At 44.9% G+C, this 23,652-nt stretch overlaps 1 protein-coding gene across 1 annotated transcript in view; it reads right to left on the bottom strand.

Annotated features, from left to right (window-relative positions):
* Positions 1 to 6,830: 6,830 nt before the first annotated feature.
* Positions 6,831 to 23,652, bottom strand: part of IL5RA (interleukin 5 receptor subunit alpha) — a 38,386-nt gene continuing 21,564 nt past the window's right edge. Inside the window, exons 9-11 of the mRNA XM_061396377.1 lie at positions 13,436 to 13,532; positions 12,019 to 12,103; positions 6,831 to 8,649 (exon numbers count right to left, since the gene is read on the bottom strand). Of these exons, the coding sequence (XP_061252361.1) occupies positions 8,569 to 8,649; positions 12,019 to 12,103; positions 13,436 to 13,532 (263 nt within the window). The 3' untranslated portion in view covers positions 6,831 to 8,568. The remainder of the gene's footprint in view (positions 8,650 to 12,018; positions 12,104 to 13,435; positions 13,533 to 23,652) is intronic.

Here is a 23,652-nt window from a genome sequence, read left to right as displayed (position 1 = left end):
TAAACTGTCAACAAGATGGGTGGGTGGGGGGGCGTAATGGAAAAGGCTTTTCTGTGAGAGAAAGCTTTGGCGGACGCTCGGAGGTATTTGAGGGACATGGTGCTTGTGATAGAGGGGTGCTCCCTGGTGATGTGGGTGGAGAGATGATGGAGGAGCCAAGTCAGAGGGGGCTTTGTTTTAAAAGGAGCTTCAACTTGAAGGTGCTGGAGTTATTTAAGTGTTTTGGACGGGGGCTGAGCTCTGCAGATGCCCTTTTGCTTAGATGCTTCAAAGAAAGGCAGTACTGGAGGCCAGGATATTGAGAGGCTGCGGCGTTGGTCCTAGCTCAGAGATGATGCAGACAAGGGTGAGAACACAGAATGCCAAGATTTGGGGGTGGAAATGAGATGTGCTCGTGTTCAGTTTGCAGATGGACAATTCACTATCAATTAAGTTACAGGTTGCTCGTTCTGAACCGCGTTTACATTCACATCTGTTGCCTTAAAAAGAGGGATACTGGCGGGAGAAATAAGGGTCAGTCTTTAAAAGGGAATGGTTTTCGAAAAGTTTGAACTCTGGAACGTGGTTTGTTGTCGGTGAAAGCAGGAATACCTGCAACAGGTGGAGACCCTGGGGCTGACACGAAGTCCTATTCTAATCAGATTTTCCACCTTCACTCGTGCCATCAAAGACTGTTTTCGGTTCTCTGTTCTCACTTCCACATATCTACTTTTTTCCTTAACAAATTAGCACCTAAGGTTTATTAATTCCACCAGCAGATGGACCTGACACATACAGGCCTCCCTGTGAAAACGTTTGGATTTTTAATCAGGATGTTTTCTGCCCACACAGAGTTCCTTCCCAGGCTGCATCAATAGCAGCAGTCCTTGAGGCATTTCAATAAGGCCCAGGTTGCCGAGCTGCTGGCAAACTGCCCTTCCCCCTCCAGTCTCCCCAGTGCATCCCAAATACTGAAGAGATGGGCTGAAATCCGTATTGGAAAGGCTGTCATGCAGAACCACTGTTTGTTCTGAGCCTGTGACTGTAAAGCCTCTTGGGAGGAAGGTAGCTGTCCACCCTCCTGGCAATTGATAGAAAGAGATGCGTGCCCACGGCTAATCCACCTGCTGATGAGGGTGTTTACTGTGAAGTGCTCACACTGACTTGCCATGACATGGTAGTAAAAACAGAACACACCACTAAAAACCCAAGTCCTTTCTATGGCAACTTACACATTACAACATAGCCACATCGTCAGCAGAGAGAGACCCAGGCAACATCAGCCAGGTGGCCAGGCACACACAGGTCTCCTGGTTATTTCCAATCAGGTTCATATTAGACATCTGTCTCTTCTCCATGCTTTTATTTTAGGCCTTGATGATCTCTGCCAAATAGTATTTAGTTCCAGCTATCTGCAAGGATCTGTGCCAGGGTGGCAAGAGGGCTTAAGAGGATCCAGTAAACACTTACCCTTCTAAGAGTCAGGGACTGTCCCAGATGCTGCAGACAAAAAATACATTTCATATGAGCCCCATCATCCTGGATGGTACATCCTATAGCAAGGGTTCGCAACCTCTGGGATCTAATTCCTAATGATCTAAGGTGGTGCTGATGTAATAATAATATAAATAAAGTGCACAATGAGTGTTATGTGCTTGAATCATCCTAAAACTATCCCTCCCCATCCCCAGCCCCAATCTGTGGAAAAATTGTTCTTCCACAAAACCAGTCTCTGGTGCCAAAAAGCTTAGGGACCACTGTCAATCACTCTGAAAGAGGGGCTGAGACCCAGAATGCAGCCCCAGAGACAGGATCAACCCAAATCTGCCTTTGAAGGCTTGGCGGAGGGAAGAGGGGTACAGGTCCGCAAAGACTGAGTGTGAGTTCCACAAGCTGGAGGAGGAAGGGTCAAACCCACTGTGGAGACACATGGTCTACTCTCTGCTACCCCAGCCACTCATACCCTGATATCAGACGGTGATACAGGCTCAGTTCAGTTCAGTTCAGTCACTCAGTCGTGTCCAACTCTTTGCGACCACATACATTGCAGCACGCCAGGCCTCCCTGTCCATCATCAACTCCCGGAGTTCACCCAGACTCGCGTCCATCGAGTCAGTGATGCCATCCAGCCATCTCATCCTCTGACGTCCCCTTCTCCTCCTGCCCCCAATCCCTCCCAGCATCAAAGTCTTTTCCAATGAGTCAACTCTTTGCATGAGGTGGCCAAAGTACTGGAGTTTCAGCTTTAGCATCATTCCTTCCAAAGAAATCCCAGGGCTGATCTCCTTCAGAATGGACTGGTTGGATCTCCTTGCAGTCCAAGGGACTCTCAAGAGTCTTCTCCAACACCACAGTTCAAAAGCATCAATTCTTCGGCATTCAGCCTTCTTCACAGTCCAACTCTCACATCCATACATGACCACAGGAAAAACCATAGCCTTGACTAGACGAACCTTTGTTGGCAAAGTAATGTCTCTGCTTTGGAATATGCTATCTGCTGCTGCTGCTGCTAAGTCGCTTCAGTCGTGTCTGACTCTGTGCGACCCCATAGACGACAGCCCACCAGGCTTCCCCGTCCCTGGGATTCTCCAGGCAAGAACACTGGAATGGGTTGCCATTTCCTTCTCCAATGCATGAAAGTGAAAAGTGAAAGTGAAGTCGCTCAGTCGTGCCTGACTCCCAGCGACCCCGTGGACTGCAGCCTACCAGCCTCCTCCATCCATGGGATTTTCCAGGCAACAGTACTAGAGTGGGGTGCCATTGCCTTCTCTGCTATCTAGGTTGGTCATAACTTTCCTTCCAAGAAGTAAGCATCTTTTAATTTCATGGCTGCAGTCACCATCTGCAGTGATTTTGGAGCCAAAAAAATAAAGTCTGACACTGTTTCCACTGTTTCCCCATCTATTTCCCATGAAGTGATGGGACCGGATGCCATGATCTTTGTTTTCTGAATGTTGAGCTTTAAGCCAACTTTTTCACTCTGTACTTTCACTTTCATCAAGAGGCTTTTTAGTTCCTCTTCACTTTCTGCCATAAGGGTGGTGTCATCTGCATATCTGAGGTGATTGATATTTCTCCCAGAAATCTTGATTCCAGTTGTGCTTCTTCCAGTCCAGCATTTGTCATGATGTACTCTGCATATAAGTTAAATAAGCAGGGTGACAATATACCCTCTTGACATACTCCTTTTCCTATTTGGAACCAGTCTGTTGTTCCATGTCTAGTTCTAACTGTTGCTTCCTGACCTGCGTACAGATTTCTCAAGAGGCAGGTCAGGTGGTCTGGTATTCCCATCTCTTGAAGAACTTTCCACATTTAATTGTGATCCACACAGTCAAAGGCTTTGGCATAGTCAATAAAGCAGAAATAGATGCTTTTCTGGAACTCTCTTGCTTTTTCCATGATCCAGCGGATGTTGGCAATTTGATCTCTGATTCATCTGCCTTTTCTAAAACCAGCTAGAACATCAGGAAGTTTATGGTTCACATGTTGCTGAAGCCTGACTTGGAGAATTTTGAGCATTACTTTACTAGCATGTGAGATGAGTGCAACTGTGCGGTAGTTTGAGCATTCTTCGGCATTGCCTTTCTTTGGGATTGGATACAGGCTTGATATTGGATACAGGATTGAAACAGGCTCAGTACCCGGATAATGCTATTGCCGAGGTCAAGGGAGGCAGGTCTGAGGCCAGCGTCTCTCCAGAGGACTAGCCATACTTGGGGTGGCTTTCTTCTCATCTAGCCTCTTAGGCAGAGACAGTTTTCACAGTCCTAGGTTTCCAAAACACACACACACACACACACACACACACACACCCCTTGAAAGAGATCAGCCATCAAGAAATCAGTTGACAAGGGGGTAGTTTTGGTCCCCCGACACCCCGCCCCTCCAGTCTTTTCCACTCCTTCAGCTGTTGGTTTTCATTTCAGGTGTATGTGTTCATTTTTGCCACTCTGCATGCCAGTGTCCCCTGCATTGGAAATTCGGAGTCTCAACCACTGTACTCCCAGGGATGTCCTTCATTTTTATTTTGTTATTTTTTGGAGGGATGTCAAATATTGATATTCATCATAACTACCCAGGGCAATTGTTCTCAAACTGTGGCTGGGAAACCAGCATTGGCATCACCTGAGAACTTATGAGAAACACAGATTCTCAGACACTACCCAAAACTGCTCAATCACAAACTCTGATTCACTTTAATAACCCCTCTAGGTGATTCTGATATGCTCGTTTGGGTGTGCCTAACATAAGAATAGTACAGGTTCCTGAACACCATTCACAGAGATTCTAGATCAATCAGAATGATCAAATATTTTGCCCATCTTTGCAGCTTCTGCCCTCTTGGTCCCATCCAGGCTTAAGCTTGTTTCCTGATCATCCCCTCTACCTTATTGGGTTCACCCGGGCTTGTGGTCAACCTTCAGTTCAGTTCAGTCACTCAGTCGTGTCTGACTCTTTGCCACCTCATGGACTGCAGCATGCCAGAGTTCCCTGTCCAGCACGAACTCCTGGAGCTTACTCAGACTCATGTCCATCGGGTCAGTGATGCCATCCAACCATCGCATCCTCCTTCGTCCCCTTCTCCTCCTACTGTAAATCTTTCCCAGTATCAGGGTCTTTTCAGATGAGTCAGTTCTTCACATCAGGTGGCCAAAGTATTGGAGTTTCAGCTTCAACATCAGTCTTTCCAATGAACATTCAGGACTGATTTCCTTTAGGATGGACTGGTTGAATCTCCTTGCAGTTCAAGGGACTCTCAAGAGTCTTCTCCAACAACACAGTTCAAAAGCATCCATTCGTTGGTGCTCAGCTTTCTTTACAGTCCAACTCTCACATCCATACATGAATACTGAAAAAACCATAGCTTTGACTAGACGGACCTTTATTGGAAAAGCAATGTCTTTGCTTTTTAGTATGCTGTCTAGGTTGGTCATCAGAGAAGGCAATGGCACCCCACTCCAGTACTCTTGCCTGGAAAATCCCATGGATGGAGGAGCCTGGTAGGCTGTAGTCCATGGGGTCTCGAAGACTTGGGCACGACTAAGCGACTTCACTTTCACTTTTCACTTTCATGCATTGGAGAAGGAAATGGCAACCCACTCCAGTGTTCTTGCCTGGAGAATCCCAGGGACGGAGGAGCCTGGTGGGCTGCCGTCTGTGGGGTCGCACAGAGTCAGACATGACTGAAGTGACTTAGCAGCAGCAGCAGCAGGTTGGTCATAGCTTTTCTTCCAAGAAGCAAGCGTCTTTTAATTTCATGACTGCAGTCACCATCTGCAGTGATTTTGGAGACCGAAAAAATAAAGTCTCTCACTGTTTCCATTGTTTCCCCATCTGTTGGCCCTGAAGTGATGGGACCAGATGCCACGATCTTAGTTTTCTGAATGTTGAGTTTCAAGCCAGCTTTTTCACTCTCCTGTTTCACTTTCATCAAGACGCTCTTTAGTTCTTCTTTGCTTTCTGCCATAACTGTGATGTCATCTGCATATCTGAGGTTATTGATATTTCTCCTGGAAATCTTGATTCCAGCTTGTGCTTCATCCAATTTGGCATTTCTCATGATGTACTCTGCATATAATTTAAATAAGCATGGTGACAATACACAGCCTTGACATACTCCTTTCCCGATTTGGAACCAATCTTTTGTTCCATGTCCAGTTCTATCTGTTGCTTCTTGACCTGTATACAGATTTCTCAGGATGCAGGTAAGGTGGTCTGTTATTCCTGTCTCTTTAAGAATTTTCCACAGTTTGTTGTGATCCATACAATCAAAGGCTTTGGCGTAGTCAATAAAGCAGAAGTGGATGTTTTTCTGCAACTCTTATTTTTCGATGATCCAATGGATGTTGGCAGTTTGATCTTTTCTAAATCCACCTTGAACATCTGGAAGTTCATGGTTCACATACTGTTGAAGCCTGGCTTGGAGAATTTTGAGCATTACTTTGCTAGCATGTGAGATGAGTGCAATTGTGAGGTAGTTTGAACATTCTTTGGCATTGCCTTTCTTTGGAATTGGAATGAAAACTGACCTTTTCCAGTCCTGTGGCCACTGCTGAGTTTTCCAAATTTGCTGGCATATTGAATGCAGCACTTTCATAGCATCATCAGGATTTGAAGTAGCTCAACGGGAATTCCATCACCTCCACTAGCTTTGTTTGTAGTGATGCTTCCTAAGGCCCAGTTGACTTTGCATTCAAGGATGTCTGGCTCTAGGTCAGTGATCACACAATCATTGTTATCTGGGTCATGAAGATTTTTGTATAGTTCTTCTGTGTATTCCCGCCACCTCTTCCTTTTATCTTCTGCTTCTCTTAGGTCCATACCATTTCTGTCCTTTATCGAGCCCATCTTTGCCTGAAATGTTCCCTTGGTATCTCTAATTATCTTGAAGAGATCTCTAGTCTTTCCCATTCTATTGTTTTCCTCTATTTCTTTGCACTGATCACTGAGGAGGCTTTGTTATCTCTCCTTGCTATTCTTTGGAACTCTGTATTCAAATGGGTGTATCTTTCCTTTTCTCCTTTGCCTTTAGTTTCTCTTCCTTTCCCAGCTATTTGTTAGGCTTCCTCAGACAACCTTTTGCTTTTTTGCATTTCTTTTTCTTGGGGATGGTCTTGATCACTGCCTCCTGTACATTGTCACGGAACTCCATCCATAGTTCTTCAGGCGCTCTATCAGATCTGCCATTTCCTATCTAACATGCTCTCTGAGCCTGTACATTTTGCATCTGTAAAATGGAAGCAATAATACTGACCATGCAGGCTTCTCAGGGTTAGAGAGAGATCTGTGCATAGAGTCTGGTGCAGCTCCTGACACCTGGCTGCCTTAACAAAGCATACAGTCTAGGGGGCTTATAAACAACAGAAATTTATTTATCACAGTTTTGGAGACTGGAAGTCCCAGATCATTGTGTCAGCGTGCTGGGATTCTCGTGAGAGTCTTCTTCCTGGCTGCAGAATGGCAACTTCTCATATCATCACATGGGGGAGAAATTCTTTGGGGTCCCCTTGTAGAGCACTAATCCCATTCCTGAGCATTCCAGCCTCATTTTCCCCCAAAGCCTCACCTCCAAATGCCATCACAGTAGGGTGTAGAGTTTTAACATGTGAATGGGGAGTGGGGCACATTTGTTCCCTGACACTTGGAAGTGGGCAGTAACTGACAGCTGCCAGATCCCTGTGCCTGTTGTCCTGGACCCAGTTCCTGCTAGGTGCAGTGGATGTTTATCAGGAGAACAACCCCTGGAACGATTTGGTAGTCAACCTTCCCCATTCTTGGATCAAACTGACTGGCTAAATCAAGTATGACAAGCATGTAAAAAGTGGGCCCTGGCAGAGGCCATTCTGAGCACTGTGACCTTTCCCAGTCCTAAGCTTCCTGTTCCAGGGCCCTGTACAGTCAGCACTGTTGGGTCCCTTCAGTTTCCAGCTGCCCATCCTACCCTTCCTCTGCCCAGGAGCTAGTTGCGAACAATACAGGAAGATGTCAAGCTTCCCTGGTGCCTCAGCAGTAAAGAATCTTTCTGCAATGCAGGAGACCCGGGAAGATCCCCTGGAGAAGGAAATGATAACCCACTCCAGTCTTCTTGCCTGGAAAATCCCATGGACAGAGGAGCCTGGCAGTCTACAGTCCATGGGATAGCAAGGACACAACTGAGTGACTAAACCACCAGCAGCACGTGAGGGTGTCACGGGAGGGATTCCTGTCTAGATCGGGGTGTGTGATGAGGACTGTGTAGGACCCATTCCAAACCTCTGGCGCCGGGGTTGATGCAGCCCTCCCTGACCAGATGCCCAGCAAGTTGCCTGAAGTCTTTGCGAGCAGACATCTCTTCAGAAAAGTCATTCTTGGTAGAGTGATCCTCTTCCAGCACGATTCAACCCAGTGCCTTTCTCAGTGTATTCCTGAAATATCAAGGCTGCCTTCAAGAATACAATCTTCAAACAAAATCCTGTCCCCTCATTGGGCATAGACTGATTCGTTAGCTCTGTATGGTTTGAAATGAGTTTGTCTGCAGTGATGCTAACTTGATTGTACCTCTCTGCCTCCCTCCTCTCTCCTGTCTCTCCATCTCCCTCCACCACACACACCCCCACCCACACATTACTTGAAAAAGTATTCCTGAACTCAGAATAAAAGCACCATGGCTCCCACGTGCTGTAGGAAAGACAGTCTTGAATACAAGTTCACTGTTCATTCCAGAAAGGTACAAAATGCTCTCTTCCTGAGATTTTAGTTGATTATTACTGTTGGTGGCTGACTACCAGAGTAAAAACAACTGACATTAGCCTTAATAACCGTCTCTCTCGCACAAAAATGTGTGAGGTGAGTAATGCAGATCAGGTGACTGGAGGGTGAGGAGGTGCGGCCCGTGCAGAGATCAGACCTGGCAGGATGGACACGTCAGTCACCCAGTGTGTGTTAGGAGAGTGTGACGAGGCGTCCACACTTGTCAGGTTGCATCACCTTCCAGCTAAATTGAGTGTCCTGTAGACTCCAGACTGCTCAAAGCCAGGAAACAGCCTTTGCATTGTCATCACGGAGGCTCGTGAGCATGAGCTGATTTTGAGAATGTTCCAGGGACAGTCAAAACACGGAGTCTTCCAGGGTCTCAAATCCAGCCTCCTCCACATAACTTATGACTTCAGTTTCACTGGAACCAGTTTTCTGCAAAACAAATAATCCTTCCTTAGATATTTTATAGAGAACTTTTCCATTCTTTGAATTTCTTTACAGTTGGTTTCAAGTCATTTTGCTCTTAAAAATAGTAAATGTTCACTGAAGAAAATATGGAAATGAAGTAGGAAGAAAAGACCAAAAAACACCCATAAACTTACCTCCCAAGCACAATCCACTGTCTCTTCAGCCCTTTTCTCTAGCTGTTATCTTTACAGTTACAGGAAGAGCTTTATAAGTTGATTGCTATTTGTGCAACATCATATCATATTTTAAGTTACGAACAGCCAGCCCTTTGTATCCACTGGTTTCACTCTTTTATATAAGGGACTCTAGCACCTGCGGACACTGGTGCCCCCCAGGATCTCCTGGAGCCATTCCCCCTGCAGATGCTGAAGCATGACTGTATGTTTTTTGGCTGTATCATTTTGAATAGCTTCATAGTACACTATCCACAGTTCACTAAAGTCTTCCCCTAAATTGGTGTATTGTGTCCTATTTTGGCTATTATAAATAATGCTAATATTAATTATAAAATTCGTGACCAAAAGTAAACTTCCTGTAAGAAATCATATTCCTTCACCTTCTTTACTCATTCAGTGTATTTTTTTCCATATTTTTAATTGAAGTATATTTGATTTACAATGTAGTGCTAATTTCTGCTTCACAGCAAAGTGACTCAGTTGTAAAATATATATGTTGTTTTTTATATTGTTTTCCATTATGCTTATTACAGGATATTGAATATAGTTCCCTGTGCTGTATGTTAGGGTCTTGTTTATCCATTCTAAATGGAACCGTTTGTATCTACCAACACCAGTCTTCCAGCCCATCCATCTCCCTCATCTCCTCCCTCTCCCTAAAGTCTTTTCTCTATGTATATGAGACTGTTTCTGTCTTGTAGATAGGTTTATATGTGCCATATTCTAGATTCCATGTGTAAGTAACATCATATGAGATTTCTCTGTTTCTTACTTCACTTAGTATGTTAATCTCTGGTTGCATCCATGTCACCGCAAATGGCATTATTTCATTCTTTTTTATGGCTGGATAGTATTCCATTGTATATATGTACCACATCTTCTTTATCCATTCATCTGTCGATGGGCATTTAGGTTGCTCCCATGTCTTGGCTATTGTAAATCATGCTGCTATGAACATAGGGGTGCATGCATCATTTTGGATTAAGAATTTTGTCTGGATAAATGCCCAGGAGCGAGATTGCTAGATCATGTGGTAATTCTGTGTTTAGTTTTCTAAGGAACCTCCATACTTTTGACAGTGTCTGTACCAACCTACAAGTCCCGCCAACAATGTAGAAGTCATTCAGTATGTTTCTAATACCTACTCTGCACTGGCAAAGGAGCCTGGTAGGCTGTGATCCATAGGATCACAAATTGTTGAACACAACTGAAACGACTTAGCACAACTCTGCACTGGGCACCACGTGATGCACTGAATGTGCAGTGATGACCAAGCAGCCATGCTCTCTGCCTATTTATTTTGAGTGGTTTGTGATCTACTTAATCTTGGAAGGAACTCTCTCCAGTTGCCAGTATTGAAACAAAGAATGGCTGGAAACCAGTCTTTAACAAATGGAAACTTAGAATAAGGGTTTGTTTTTTTTTAAGTGAGCCGTTTTTATTGTTCAGCCAACTCATTCCCCTCCTTGCTCCCTCCCTCTCCTTCCCTGAGTCTCTTGAGTGTAAAAAAATAATTTCTGACTCAAGCCTGGACAAGCAAAGATGTGTGTAATGGCCTCTCTGGGATGGTAGCCACCCTCTGAATCCCAGGACTCTGGGTACCAGCATCAAGTTCAGAGGAGCCAGCAGTGATGAAAAGTGGAGGGTTTTCTTTCCCATCAGCGGAAGGCTTCCTGTTGGTTTGTCAATAGCTCTAAAGGGCCCCCTCATCGTCATTGTAGCAGAGGCCCCCAAAGTGGACTGGCCAGGCGATGCTTTGAGAGGTCGAGGCTGGGACGCTGCTGCCTGGGCCCCAGCCATGGTCAGCTCTGTCCTGGGTCACTTGCCTCCCCAGGTGGAGGGTGTGGGCCGTAGAACTGACAGCAGAAGATGATGCTTCATTTCCCAGTTCTCCGTGCTCATTGCCTGCTTTTGTAAATAAAGTTTTATTGTCCAGAGCTATTTGTATAATGTCTGTGGTTGATTTCACAGTATGACTGCATAATAAACATTTGGCCCTTAAACGTATACTATCTTGCTCTTTATAGAAAGCCCCCTGGCCCCTGATGTAAATATCCATTCAGTTTAAGGACAGATTTGACAAGCAACTGAACATCAATACACTGAACAGCACAAGACCTCTAAATAAATAAGGTGAGATGTTGAAAGACTCATTACTGGTAAGATGTTCCTTCTCTCTAAAATCACCTGATCAGGATCCCAGCAGCCTTTTTTGTTGAAATCGATAAACTGTCTCTGAAGTTTGTGCTAAGTCACTTCATTTGTGTCTAACTCTGTGTGACCCCATGGATTGTGGCCTGCCAGGCTCCTTTGTCCATTGGATTCTCCAGGCAAGAATACTGGTGTGTGTTGCCATGCCATATGAAAATAAAAAGGACTTGGAATAACCAAAACAACTTTGAACAGTCATGTTTGGAAGTTTTAAACTGCCTGGTCTCCAGGTTTACAATAAAGCTTCAGTTTCAAGACAGTGTTGTATTGGCATACAGATAGACAGTAATCGAGAAATAGACACACATGCATGTCGTTGCTTACTGTCAGCAAAGACACCAAGGCAATTCACTAGAGAAAGGATTACTTCAAAGGATTACTTCTCCCACTTGATGCTAGAACAATTGAACACATGTTAATAAGTGAGTGAGTGGTACACCTAAGTGCTCTGAGTGCATAAATGGCACCTACAAAAACATATTTGGGGAAGTCGTTTGCCTGCTCTATGGTTCTTTATATTTAGAAACTAGGGAAAATTCCTCTGAAAAACTTAGGGGTACTCAGGGGCAGAAACATGAATTCTTAAAATGTCAGAGTTAAACAGGTCAGTGGACGCATCTATGCCTGTTACTGTACAGAAGAGGAAGTCATATCTCATGGGGTTGAAGGAATTGCCCAAGGTCAGTTAAAACATGGCTGATAGAAAATAAAAATTCAGCTTTTCTGACTGGTGAGGATGCTCATAATTGAGTAGGACCTTTGCAATATTCAGAGATTGTAATGAACATGTATTAAAACAATCAGCCAGAGAGCAGGGTGACTAAAGCAATATGAAGACATCTGGCCTCCTGGGTAAAAGCCCTTTCTTGTAACATGGAAAACAAGTGGCTCAGTGACAGGACCCTGTCCCTGGGCAGATAGGACATTAGAGAACCTTCAGTATTACCTCATTGTTGATGATTACAAAGAAATCGTTAATATTACTCTTCGGCCCTGGAACAGGCGGAAACAACTTGGTCCATACGTGGCATCTGGAAACAGAGTGAAGGAGGGAGAGATGAGCAGAAGCAGCCTTTCTTGTGCTTCAGTAGCTGCTCTAAACAGTGACCTGGTTAATCCCCAAACCTGCCAATCAGTAAATTCAAAATCTTCATCCACAAAGACTTCCAAGTACCTACTTTGTAATAATAGTTGGAGATATAGGGGTACTGCAAGGCTTTGATGTGACTTCTGATCCAAGAACGACAAAATGGCAACTGCTTCGTGTTGGTACGTGTGGTCAGACCTGATTTCTGACGGTGAGGGACATCAGATGTGTGGGGTTCCAGGTCACCTATGGTGCTCATGTGCCCTTCCTCCTCTGTGTTGGCTCTCGGTCTACTTTTTTTCTCTCTTCTAAATTGCCGCCACCACCACCACCACCCCCCGGTATAGATACCATCTTATATAACATTTAAAATAGTGAAGCTGTTTAAGATAAGTCATTTTCTTTATTAAGGTTTGTTTTTTTTTTTTTTTTTGATGTGGACCATTTTTTAAGTCTTTAACTTGTTACAATATTGCTTATTTTAAAAAAAAAAGTTTTAGTTTTCTGACTGTGAGGCATGTGGGATCTTAGCTCACTCATCAGGAATCAGAACCACACCCCCTGCACTGGAAGGCAAAGTCTTAACCACTGGACCTCCAGGGAAGTCCCCTAAAAGTCATTTTCTAAACTATGAAAAAGCTAAGATAGAATATGTTCTGCAGCCTCCTAAGTGGCACTTGACCTTCCTGGACGCCAGAGGGTTGAGAAGTTCCTACTTTGGAACTTTTAGGCTTTGGCAGGCTCTAGGATTGGTTGCCAAATCTGCAAGATACTGTAGAATCTGGGAACGATGGGCTACTCTGGGGCTAGATGACAGAAGGGCCAGGCTAGGACTCGATACCTCATAACTGGGGATGATAACACAGGAGGCACTGTGGTGACTTCAGCACCCAGAGGCTGCCTTCCTTTCCCTTAGATGTAACAGACGTGCCCTGGGGGCTCAACGGAAGCACCTAAGAACTGAGTGGAAGACAGTCAAGGAAGCAAAAGAACACAAATGTGAAACCTTCACAGAAATTAGCAGACTGTTGGCAAATTCAAGAAGGGGACATCCAGTGACTGAGGCTATATTGAGCTCTGTCCAGTTTCTGTAAATCACCTGTTTCCCAGTTTTTTATTTAGTCCACACTCATCTTGGAAAGGCTGTCCAGGAAGACACAAAAATACTGTAGATTCCACCTGATAACAAGAGCCCTCCATCCAGTGGGCGCCTGGCAAGAATGTAATTCAATATTCAGATCCCAGTGAAAGCACCCAAAATAAAAGGAATACCTACATTCTGCAGATGAGTGAGAAAATTAACAAGATGAAGCAGATGGTCATCATAACTGCAATAAGAAACCACTCTGTCCAGGGCTTCTGATCATCCTTCCCTAATGAAAAAAGAAAGAAAAATCAGAACTAGAATTAGCATTGAGAGAAATGACGACAGTAGGGCATCAAGAGGCTTGGGTCTGAGTTGCAGGTGCTGCGTGATGCTTAACTTTCCCGAGGCTTAGATTTCTTATCTGTAAAGGGTAACAGGCATCTCACAGAGCTGATAGGAGAGTGAAATGCAACAATGGCAATGAGACTATTTTTAATCTTGAAACACTATTTAATCACTGAACAGGTATTTATGGGATATATTCTAGGTAATATGCCACCTGGATCTTGGCGTTTAGCGCTTTGGGTGAGTCATGAGGATTTTAGATGAAAAAGCTGTAAAAATGTAAGCCTAATCAGTAACCTAATTGTGTTGCAATCAAAATATCTTACAAAGTTGGACTTTTAGAGGAAGTACAGTGTGGAATAATACTTGTAGGTAACAACAAAGGTATCAAACTCTGTTGAAAGTACTTTACAATCTTGTTGTTTAGTTGCCAAGTCATGTCTGACTGTCTGTGATCCTGTGGACTGCATCACACCAGGCTTCCCTGACCTCCACTATCTCCCAGAGTTTGCTCATATTCATGTCCATTGAGTCAGTGATGTTATCTAACCATCTTATCCTCTGCCACCCTCTAGTCCTCAATCTTTCCCAGCATTTATAGTCTTACAATTTACAATCTTAATTGTCCTCAAAGCAGGTCTTGGAATCATGTCCATTTCACAGATAGGGACTTAGATGCTAACTGCCCTGATTCAGTACAGAAAGTGTAAATGCCGTCCGACTCAAGTTAAATTTCCTTCTAATCTACATTCAGGGGGTAGATCTTTCTATGGGCTTTAATGATAGCTTTGGGTGTGTGTGTGTGTGTTTTCATTTAAGGTACTGGAAATGCATTCAAGAAAAACCAAATGGTGGTTAGGGAATAATCTGCTTACTAAACTTCCTGATTCATTTTTAGAGAAGATGAAAATATCACATTATCTCTTGAATGTACTGGCCTTTCTGTGTTTGTTTATTCCTTTATTCACCCATCTAGTCAATATTTATTGAGCTCCTAGAGTTGACTCATTGGAAAAGACTGTGATGCTGGGAGGGATTGGGGGCAGGAGGAGAAGGGGACGACAGAGGATGAGATGGCTGGATGGCATCGCTAACTCGATGGATGTGAGTCTGAGTGAACTCCGGGAGTTGGTGATGGACAGGGAGGCCTGGCATGCTGCGATTCTTGGGGTCGCAAAGAGTCGGACACAACTGAGCGACTGATCTGATCTGATCTGATTGTGTATTGGACTCTATACAGCTTGCTGGGAGACAGCGTTAAAAGAACCCATTTGAGACTTCTCTTACTGCAGTTGAGGGAAGAACTTGCTAAGTAAATAAAGACACAGGTAATTCAGTGACAGCAGCTCTAAATGCAGGGGTGAGACAGACACAGCTCACCAGGAGGTCCTAATACTCAGTTTGCCATTAATAGTTGCTTCTATAAAATGAGGAGTAAATGTAAGTGCAATTTTCAAGTCCTTGTAAACATCTTAAGACTTGGGAAAAAACCCCAAATACATAAAACTCAAATCTTTCAAGGTGTCAGGATGGAGAGATGTCTTGAGGATTTAATGCTCGTGATTCCAGCGTTGCTTTGATCTCTTGCACTATTTTTTTTTTTTTTTTTTGCCTCCTGAGAACTCTTACTTGGGGTTGATCCTCTACCTCCCAAAAGCTTTAATCTCTCCTCCTTCGTCTTTCCCCTTCTGCTTTCAGATATTCATAGAACCCTTTATCTTTAAGGCATTATTTTACTTTGCCATCTCTCTCTCAGTGATCATCAAATACCATCTTACTTTATTTCCTAGACTCATTTGTTGAATGAGAAATTCAGGCAGCTTCATTTTCCCATCTCAGAAACCACTTTTTAAAATCCCAGATGACTTCCTCCTGGTTGAAGCCAAAGGATGGTTGGTTTCTTTTTGCAACTTTATATTCCCTGACCTTCCTCTGAATTTCAGACTTGATGGTTATGCCCACTTGGAAACCAAGCCACTGAATCCTCCACTCAGATCTTCCTCTGCTTCGATATAATTTCCTTCCCTCCTTCTTAATTTCAGCTGGCCCTCTCAGCTCAACTGTGATCTCTTGGTGTTTTTCCACCGTAATCTATTCTTTGAACTTTGAAAAGTTTGTTGAGCACAGCTTCGTCTTTTAATTCCATGGCTTCTTCTCCTGCACCTTTATTCCTGCCCATCTCTTGGTCTGGATCTGAGATTGCCCATAGGTGGAACCCACTGGGATGTGCCTCAAAGCTGACAACATTCAAAACTAAACTCAAACCCTTCTTCGCATCAAAGTAGCTTCCCTCATGACCTCTCCCTTTTGGTCTTCACTCTTCCAAGTTCCCAAACTGGAGTCCTTGAAGGTTACTTTGATTCTCCTCAACCACTGTAGACCCCACCTCCTTTCCTCACTGGTTCTGTTTACATCAGTGCCTCACAGCCAACCATAAATGCGAGCGAGGCATGCTTTTGTCTATGGCGCAGTTTACACCAGTGGATCACACTAACCATAATCGTGAGAGTCATGCTTTTGTCTATGCCTTTGCCTAGTCTTGTTGTGAAGGTGGCCATTCCGGACCTCAGCTTCCTCATTTGTAAAAACAAGGGAGTTGAAATAGGACCCGTAAGAATGCTCTCAATCCAGCACATTTTCTAGTACCCTGACTCAGTCTAGGGCACCATCATTCTGTGTATCCTGATCTCTCACATAATTAATTTTAGTATATTTTCACTGGTGAAAGTAGTAGAAGAGAATAAAAGAGAAAAGTCAGCAGTAACCAGCAGTCACCAATAGGTTATTTTCTATACACATTTTTACATTCACTTTTTAGGTACCGGACATTCTGCAAAGGGCTTCCTGTGTAATCTCAGTTGAATTCTCAAAGCAGCACTTCAGGGTGGGCACTGCCATCCACATCTGATGGATGGAGGAGCTGCAGCAGAGATGGGCGGAGCCGGGGGAGGAGCCAGGACATGCTGAGCAGCTGTGCTCTTAACCACAGTGCAGGGGCCCCGCCCCCCAGACCCAGAATACACTGCACCGGCTGGCGCTTCACAGAACAGATCCTAAACATCCCCGAGATGTGCAGCACTGTCCTCAGCGTCCTCTTCCCGCCGGAGACCACTTCCCTGCAGGGCAGCCTTGCCGTGCTGCTTCTTAGCTGCCGGAGGTGGCTGTGTTTTCAGGCTGTGTCTCCAGGAGAAGGAGGTTGCCTTGCATGCCACTACTCCTGTGGTTCCCTAGGCTTTAGTCGGGACCGAATCACTTTAAGTGATTCACTCTGACCATGGCATGTAAAAAGAAGTTTCATGTGTTTACAGCTATTTTAAACACCGGCGGTAGCCACAGTTTGCAAAATGATGAAAAACAGAGGCTCAGAAAGACAAACCTTTTGTTTTCCGAAGTACCACGGAGACTCAGTTGTTCTAGGATTAGTATTCAGTTCGCTGGGTTGTCACCAAGTGTCCTGTTAAACTTAGTTTTTACTGCACATGGCTACTATAAAGAGCAACTGGGATGAACTAGAATACCATCAAATCAAATAGTGTCTCACTTTATTTCCCACTCTGATTTCATGAATAAGGGACCCTGCCTGCCTCACTGCCCCATTTCTGAAGCTCACCCTTCCACACAGTGAGCTGTTACACAAGTTCCCTGACAAGCACATTCAGAAATTCCACACTAGTCCACATGGGATATAAATTTAGCAAGGGTTATGTCAGGAGCAGACTTCTTCCTGTTTTCAGTGGTTTAGACAGGTGAAACTTGAGTCCTGCAGGAAGAATGAGCAGTGTTGTAAACATTATCAGCGTGGTACACTGGGTCCCATTGGTGTCTAAAATTGTGCAATTCACTGCAAGCAGTGTGTCAGGCCCCGATAAGAGTGCCGTTTACTTGTGAATGTGGTTACACAAATCTTTTCAGTTAAACTACTGTCTTGCTCTTCACTTCAGTACTCGCATTAATAAGTGAAGATGCTCTATGAATTAGCAAAATTTAGAGACACAACTGATTTTATTTCTTTTGATATAAAAGTTGGTGATGCCTGCAAGGTGAGAAGCAGTCATGATTCCTGTCTGGAAGAGGTGGCACTTGAGTCATTTCTCCCCTCCTGGCTTCTGCAGTGTCCCAGTTTTGTTTTAGAACCAATCCCTTACCATCACCTGAGGACAGAACTAACCCAGACAGCAGAACTGAGGTCAGCTTTTCTTCAAAGAAAACCTGAACTGGCAGATAAATTTAGTGCAGGAAAAAGCGTTCACATATTCAGGAAAAAGCATTCACATATTCACTACCAAATGAAAACTGCCTGGGGATTATCTAATGTTACATGATTTCTTCATGCAAAAATGAGTTGAGAATCAGCTATGTGACTAAATGAATAAAAGACAGCACCTACTCTGACTTCACTGAAAGTTGAGTAGGGGAATAGTCCCCACTCACAGTATATATCCTTCAGGTGAAAATGAAGAATTTTACTTCTGTAAAAGTTCAGAGGCCCCTCAGTACATCATTCATTTGAATTTGAGGTCTCTGACATTGGAAATTCTCTGAGGAACAAGTATTTCCAGGTAACTTGAATCATTTCTCTGACTCAAGAATGACTTTTGTGCCATTGAAGCGGAAGCCACAAATGTTTCTTTTCAAGAAATTGATGAGCACTGTTTGGTTATGCAGAGGTGAGCTTTACAAAGAGGAAGTCGCAAAGCCTGTCCTGCTCAGGAGGAGAAGCAGTTTAGGCTCTGCACCTTATCCTAGGACATTCTCCCAATATTGGCAACTTGGAGCGTTTGGGAGCTCAAGCTGCCTGGTTTCTGGTGACCTTGGCATCTTTAGTTGCTGACATATCAGCCATTCAGCCTTGAGAATAAGGGAGCTAAAGAAATCTCTTCACATGTTGTATGATCTGGGAGTGTACGGTGGGAAAGGGAGAGAGGGGGATAGATATGATGGTGGTTGAAGATACCCAGACCCTGGACCCACAAGTCCCAGCTCTGCCTCTGGCTGCTCTCAGAGCTTTGTCAAATCTTCCCCCTGCTGGTGCTGTAGCCCCACTTGTTCTTAAATTCTATGATCTTTATGGTTCAGACTGGTAACTCTTAGACAGTCAGTTTGATTTGGAGGCCTGTTCCACCCTTAAGCTCTTTGTGTGAGCATGACTTTCAGGGATCCCGTACTGATTTTGAATCTGATTTCAGTCTCAACCATAGGTTCTAAGGGAAAAGACTGATTAGTAGATTGATGGGGCTCTTCCAGTGAAGCAGCCATATTCGTTGTCTGTTAAGCCAAAAGGCACTGGAAGGAGTTCTCAGGACATGGGCGGGGCTGGATAACTGAGAGGATGCAGATTTGTTAGTGTATGAAGCCTCCTGTGCTTGCTCCTCATTGGAGGGGGAGACTGGCATCGTTTGTGAAGGGGCCCCCAAGAGGGGTCACAGACTCACGATGCAAGCAGAAATCATAAGCATGCCTTTCAGGTGGATGAGCTTTCTGAGACAGCTGTCAAGTGGATTTTGAGCTTCACCTGGTTTAGGGAGACAAAAAGAGGGAACCAATCCAGCCTTGTGGACAGAATGTAGATAGTGCAGGACCCAGAGCAAAATGCAGAAAACTTGTACTATGTTCATCTGGGGAAACGGGGCTCAGTGACCCCAAATATGGAAAGGACATGCCTTGGGGGTGTGGGCAAGTGCATGCGCGTGCGTGTGTGTGTGTGTGTGTGTGTGTGTGTGTGTGTATACTTGTATGCACTCAGGATTCCCTAGAGGGATTGCTGCCAGACTGTTGGTCTCCAGCAGGACTTGAAGCTGAGTGGAAAACTCCTTTTTGCCATCTTCTTCTTTGCAGACTTTTCCACACAGCACCAAGGGCTGTGTGTCTTATAGGGCTCCAGGCAACCCAGAACTTTCTTCCCTGTAAGGGGTTTTCTGGGCTTTCTCTGTCCACCTGCTAAAGCAACTGAGAGCTGTCCTCACAGAGACTTAAGAAACATAAGTGAAGCACTTTGATCTGGGTTCTCCCACTTGCCACGAGAGGTGTCCCTGAGCAGGGAGCCCTCGGGAGGATCCATCACCTGCTTTGCTCAATAGGGATAAGAACTGATTGAGTTGATTGCTGTAAAGTGATCATCACAGTGCTAGTTCACAGTAGGTGTTCAATGAATCTTCTTATAACTGTGATTGTGAGTGAATACATCGTGTTCAGCAGTAAGGCACCAAGATAATTTCCCTAAATCGTCAAAGCCAGGCTAAAAATCAAGTCCTGTCAGAATCCTCAAAAGATTGAGTCATAAGCTCAGGCCTGAAGGGAAAGAAAACACGGAATATTCAGGATACTGGAGAGTAGGAGAGGGCATCAGGTGTGATGGCTCTCACCCCTAGAAGGTCTGTGTGAAAATGAACACCATGGACAGCTCATAGGAGGTATTTAGACTAGAGGATCCTGAAGAGGTTGATGAAATCCCCATTGCTTGGTTTGCATAGAGGCTGACAGCTCACTAGCTGACAGAGTGGCCCTTTTACTGCCACTAGCCGCTGTGCCACCCCCGCCCGCCTCCATCTTCTGTGCTGGCACTGTGACCACATCACAAAAAAAGCAGGGCATGGACCCAGCCCTGTGGCTGCATTCCAGGTCCTAGTCCATCACTTCCTAGCTCTCACTTGGGCCAATTCCTTAACCCCTCTGCATCTCTTTTCTTGCCTCTAAATTAGGAAAATCCCATGTTTGTGAAGCTACGTAAGATAAAATAAGTGAACGTGCCGGGCACAGTGCCTGTCCCCAGAGCAGGGCCCCACCTCCCTTCTAACAGCTGGCAGGCGCATCATGAGACAGAGGTCACGCACAGAAGGCCTGGGGGGCAAGTCCAGCTTTGGGGGGCTGGACTTGAAAGCTAAGTGGGAGCTCTCTGCTCCTGACATCTGGGGACAATAAGAAAGCTCCTGCTGGCCCTCCTTCAGGCCACAGGGCTGAATTGTCCTGTGCCCCCACTGGGAACAAGTAAGCAGTGGGGTGTCAGCCTGGAAACCACAGGAGCCTGGGTGAAAGGAAGCAATGGCCCAAATCAGCCACCACATTTACCAACCCCAAATCCCCCATTGCAAAGAAAACCCGAAATTGCCACAAGTTATATCACCCTCAGGGAATACTGAGGGTGGGTTTTTCATTTTATTGGGTCAGCTTTGTATTCTTCTATCAGTTTTTGTCACTGTTGACCCAGAAGCCCACCATTTCTTCCTGAAAGCTTTGGAATTTGCAGAATTCATTTCCGGTGGAGAGTGAACCTGAGCCCTCTACCAGTGTCTCCCCTTCACCTTTCTCCTGCCTGGTTCGCTCCCTGTTCCAGCACAGTGTGAGGATTTAAAGAAAGACTGACAAATAGACTGGGCCATAGTTTTTTTCTTTTCTGAGTGCTGAGGGTGGAGCCAGCAAAGTGTAAAGTTAAGGAGGTGGATTGGAGGGCCTGGGCGCGATTTCATGTGCCCTGGGGCTGCTGTGCCGGGCTCCCTCCCTCATTCACAGCCCGTGAATGTCAGGTCCAAGGAGAAAGGCGCCAGAGTTTCCCTGCAAGAGCCTGGCTTCCATTCCCCGCCCCCGCCCCCACCAAATCTTACTTCCCTCCCTGATTTTCTGCTTCCAGCTGTTTTCATGAAGTCCTTAGAGTCCTGTGAGTAATAGGTCTTGTTGTAGAAGGTGCCCTGAAAGACAGCTGCCATCCGTGTTTACCTTGACCATGCAGCTGAGCCATCTAAGAAGTGCAGTGAACTTTCTCCTCCTCCTCTGGGTGTAAGCGCTGCACATCTCAGGCCTAAAGCAATATTTTTATTTTTAACTACACTTTAATTGGTACTTGGTACCTTCGTCTGATAGACCCTGGCTTTTAGATACTGATTTCATCAAGGGCCCAGTTGTTCGTTTGAGAGGCAACGCCTGTGACTGTGGAGAAGACCCATCACTGATGTGCAAGACTCAGATCCACTGAGCCTGACCAGCGACATGGCTGGGTGGACGCACGTAACACTTTTCCATGGTAAAGGCATTACTGTAGGAAACTGCTTTGGTCATTGCTTGTTTCATGCATGACATTTGAGCTTCTGGGAAGGGAGGGAGAATATGATGGACTTTAGAAAAGGAAAAGCCTCACTCAGACCACAAACCCCTCAGGAGACAGAGGGTTTTGGTAAACAGGAGATGGCAGAGATAATAAAGGAACAGAACAATCCGGAAGTTAAGAAAGTTACAAAAGGAGAAAGAAGTGTGAAAAGTGGGAAGTTAGCTCTTCAGATAAGGCAGAGAAGCCACTTGAGGAAGGGCAGCTGATAACAAGGGCAGATAAAATGAAACTGCTTCTTCCATCTGAAGAATAAATAAAAAGTATTCCGTACCCTGGAAATCCCAGCATGGGAGGACAGAGTTTCAAGGTAGACCGAGAGTGCCCAGAGGCTGGCGGACCCCTGACCACTGTGCCCTGTGTCTCTTGACTGTGCAGTGACCTTGCCAACCGAGCTGGCCAGCAGTCCTGACTCCTCCATCCTCCCTTTTCTTCAATCAAAATGTATTCATCTGGTGTCCCTCTCTTGATCAAGATCCTTGGGCTCTCATGGGTTAACTAGTCAATCGAATTTATTGCAATTTACTAATTGACTCATATGTCACCTATTTGAGAAAATTATCCATTAATAGCCACTTCTTGGCTGTTTGATAACTACTGAATTATTAAATATCTCTGGGTCTCCATTTCCCTCAAATAAGGGAGGTGGACTTAATAATATCTAACAGAGAGGTGGTATTTGAGTTGGGTCTTGGCATGAAAATGGAAGGGGAGGGCTCCAGAGTGCCATTTATGAGACAAGGTAGGAGAGGAGGAAGAATGTTGGAGGAAATGAATGGAGTGGGAACACTGCCTGGTGGGCTGCAAGCAGAGCATAATTATTGCTGCATCCTCGCGGGGTAAGGAAGAGCCTTGTGAAATGTCTCAGAGGAGCCTGGGCTTCCTATTAGTTTATTAATCATCTTGATGGCGATGGAGAGCCTGCATTGATTAAATTCACTAATGATCCTAAACTGAGTAGGGGAGTAAATTCCAGAAAGGATGGATTTATAAGGTTAGTGGTAATATTAATCAGTGCATCTTCATGACCAGGGTGGCAGTAAATGAAATAAGATTTGCCATGATGATGGCAGGGAGGCATACCTGAGGGCAAAGGATAATGAACCCAGTTCCAAACCGGGAAGCTGTTGTTTAGAAAATAATAATGGGGTGCCAGTTCTAAAGTGCAGAGTGAATAATAAATTAAAAACAAGCTTAAAATAAACTCTCATTCTAGGTCAGGCTCTCTCTCAGCACTTTGGTAGGGGGCTGTCATGGCGGGGGGTAGGGGAACCTGAAAGTGAAAGGCAGATTGGAAAGAACTTACAAAGGAGGAAATTCACCTGTTACAGGGAGGAAGCTGAGACCTGGGGAGGTTAGGGCTGACTGACTAGGTCAGGGGCAGCCACTCTGTCCCCTGCAGGGTGACAGCAGATGGCCCTGCCTTCGGAGGACTAAGGTAGTCTGTCTCTGCTTACAGTCTCTGATTACTTGGCTCATGAAATGTTATCTCTGCATCTCTAACTTCAGTCAGAGAGCTAGACGCTGCCACAGCCACGGCGAAAACCTAGATCTCCTGATTTGTGTCTCGCTTTCTTCCTCTCTAAGTTCTAAACTCTTCACAGTCAACACTGATGAGAATTCAGAACACAAAGGCTAAAACATCAGAACTGGCTCCACAGCCAAGGTACCCACCATGGTCTCCAAGTTAGTTTGAGGTCCTCCAACAGCACTGAGAAAAAATAAAAATCTCTGAAACTGTGTGTGCAGTAATGTTGGGAAGACACCTGGAAATATCAGTACTTTGGGGCCAGTGATTTTTGTACCTTTGGGGAATAACAAAGCATTAAGACAAAATCCCACCAAATGCAGGTAATCAAAATTAAGCTTCCACTATGCGCAGAGTACATCATGAGAAACGCTGGGCTGGAAGAAGCACAAGCTGGAATCAAGATTGCCGGGAGAAATATCAATAACCTCAGATATG

The sequence above is a fragment of the Bos javanicus genome, chromosome 22 (genome assembly GCF_032452875.1).
Source record: "Bos javanicus breed banteng chromosome 22, ARS-OSU_banteng_1.0, whole genome shotgun sequence".
Taxonomy (NCBI): Eukaryota; Metazoa; Chordata; class Mammalia; order Artiodactyla; family Bovidae; genus Bos; species Bos javanicus.
The sequence above is the reverse complement of the archived record's forward strand: the minus strand, read 5'-3'. Positions and strand labels throughout refer to the sequence as shown.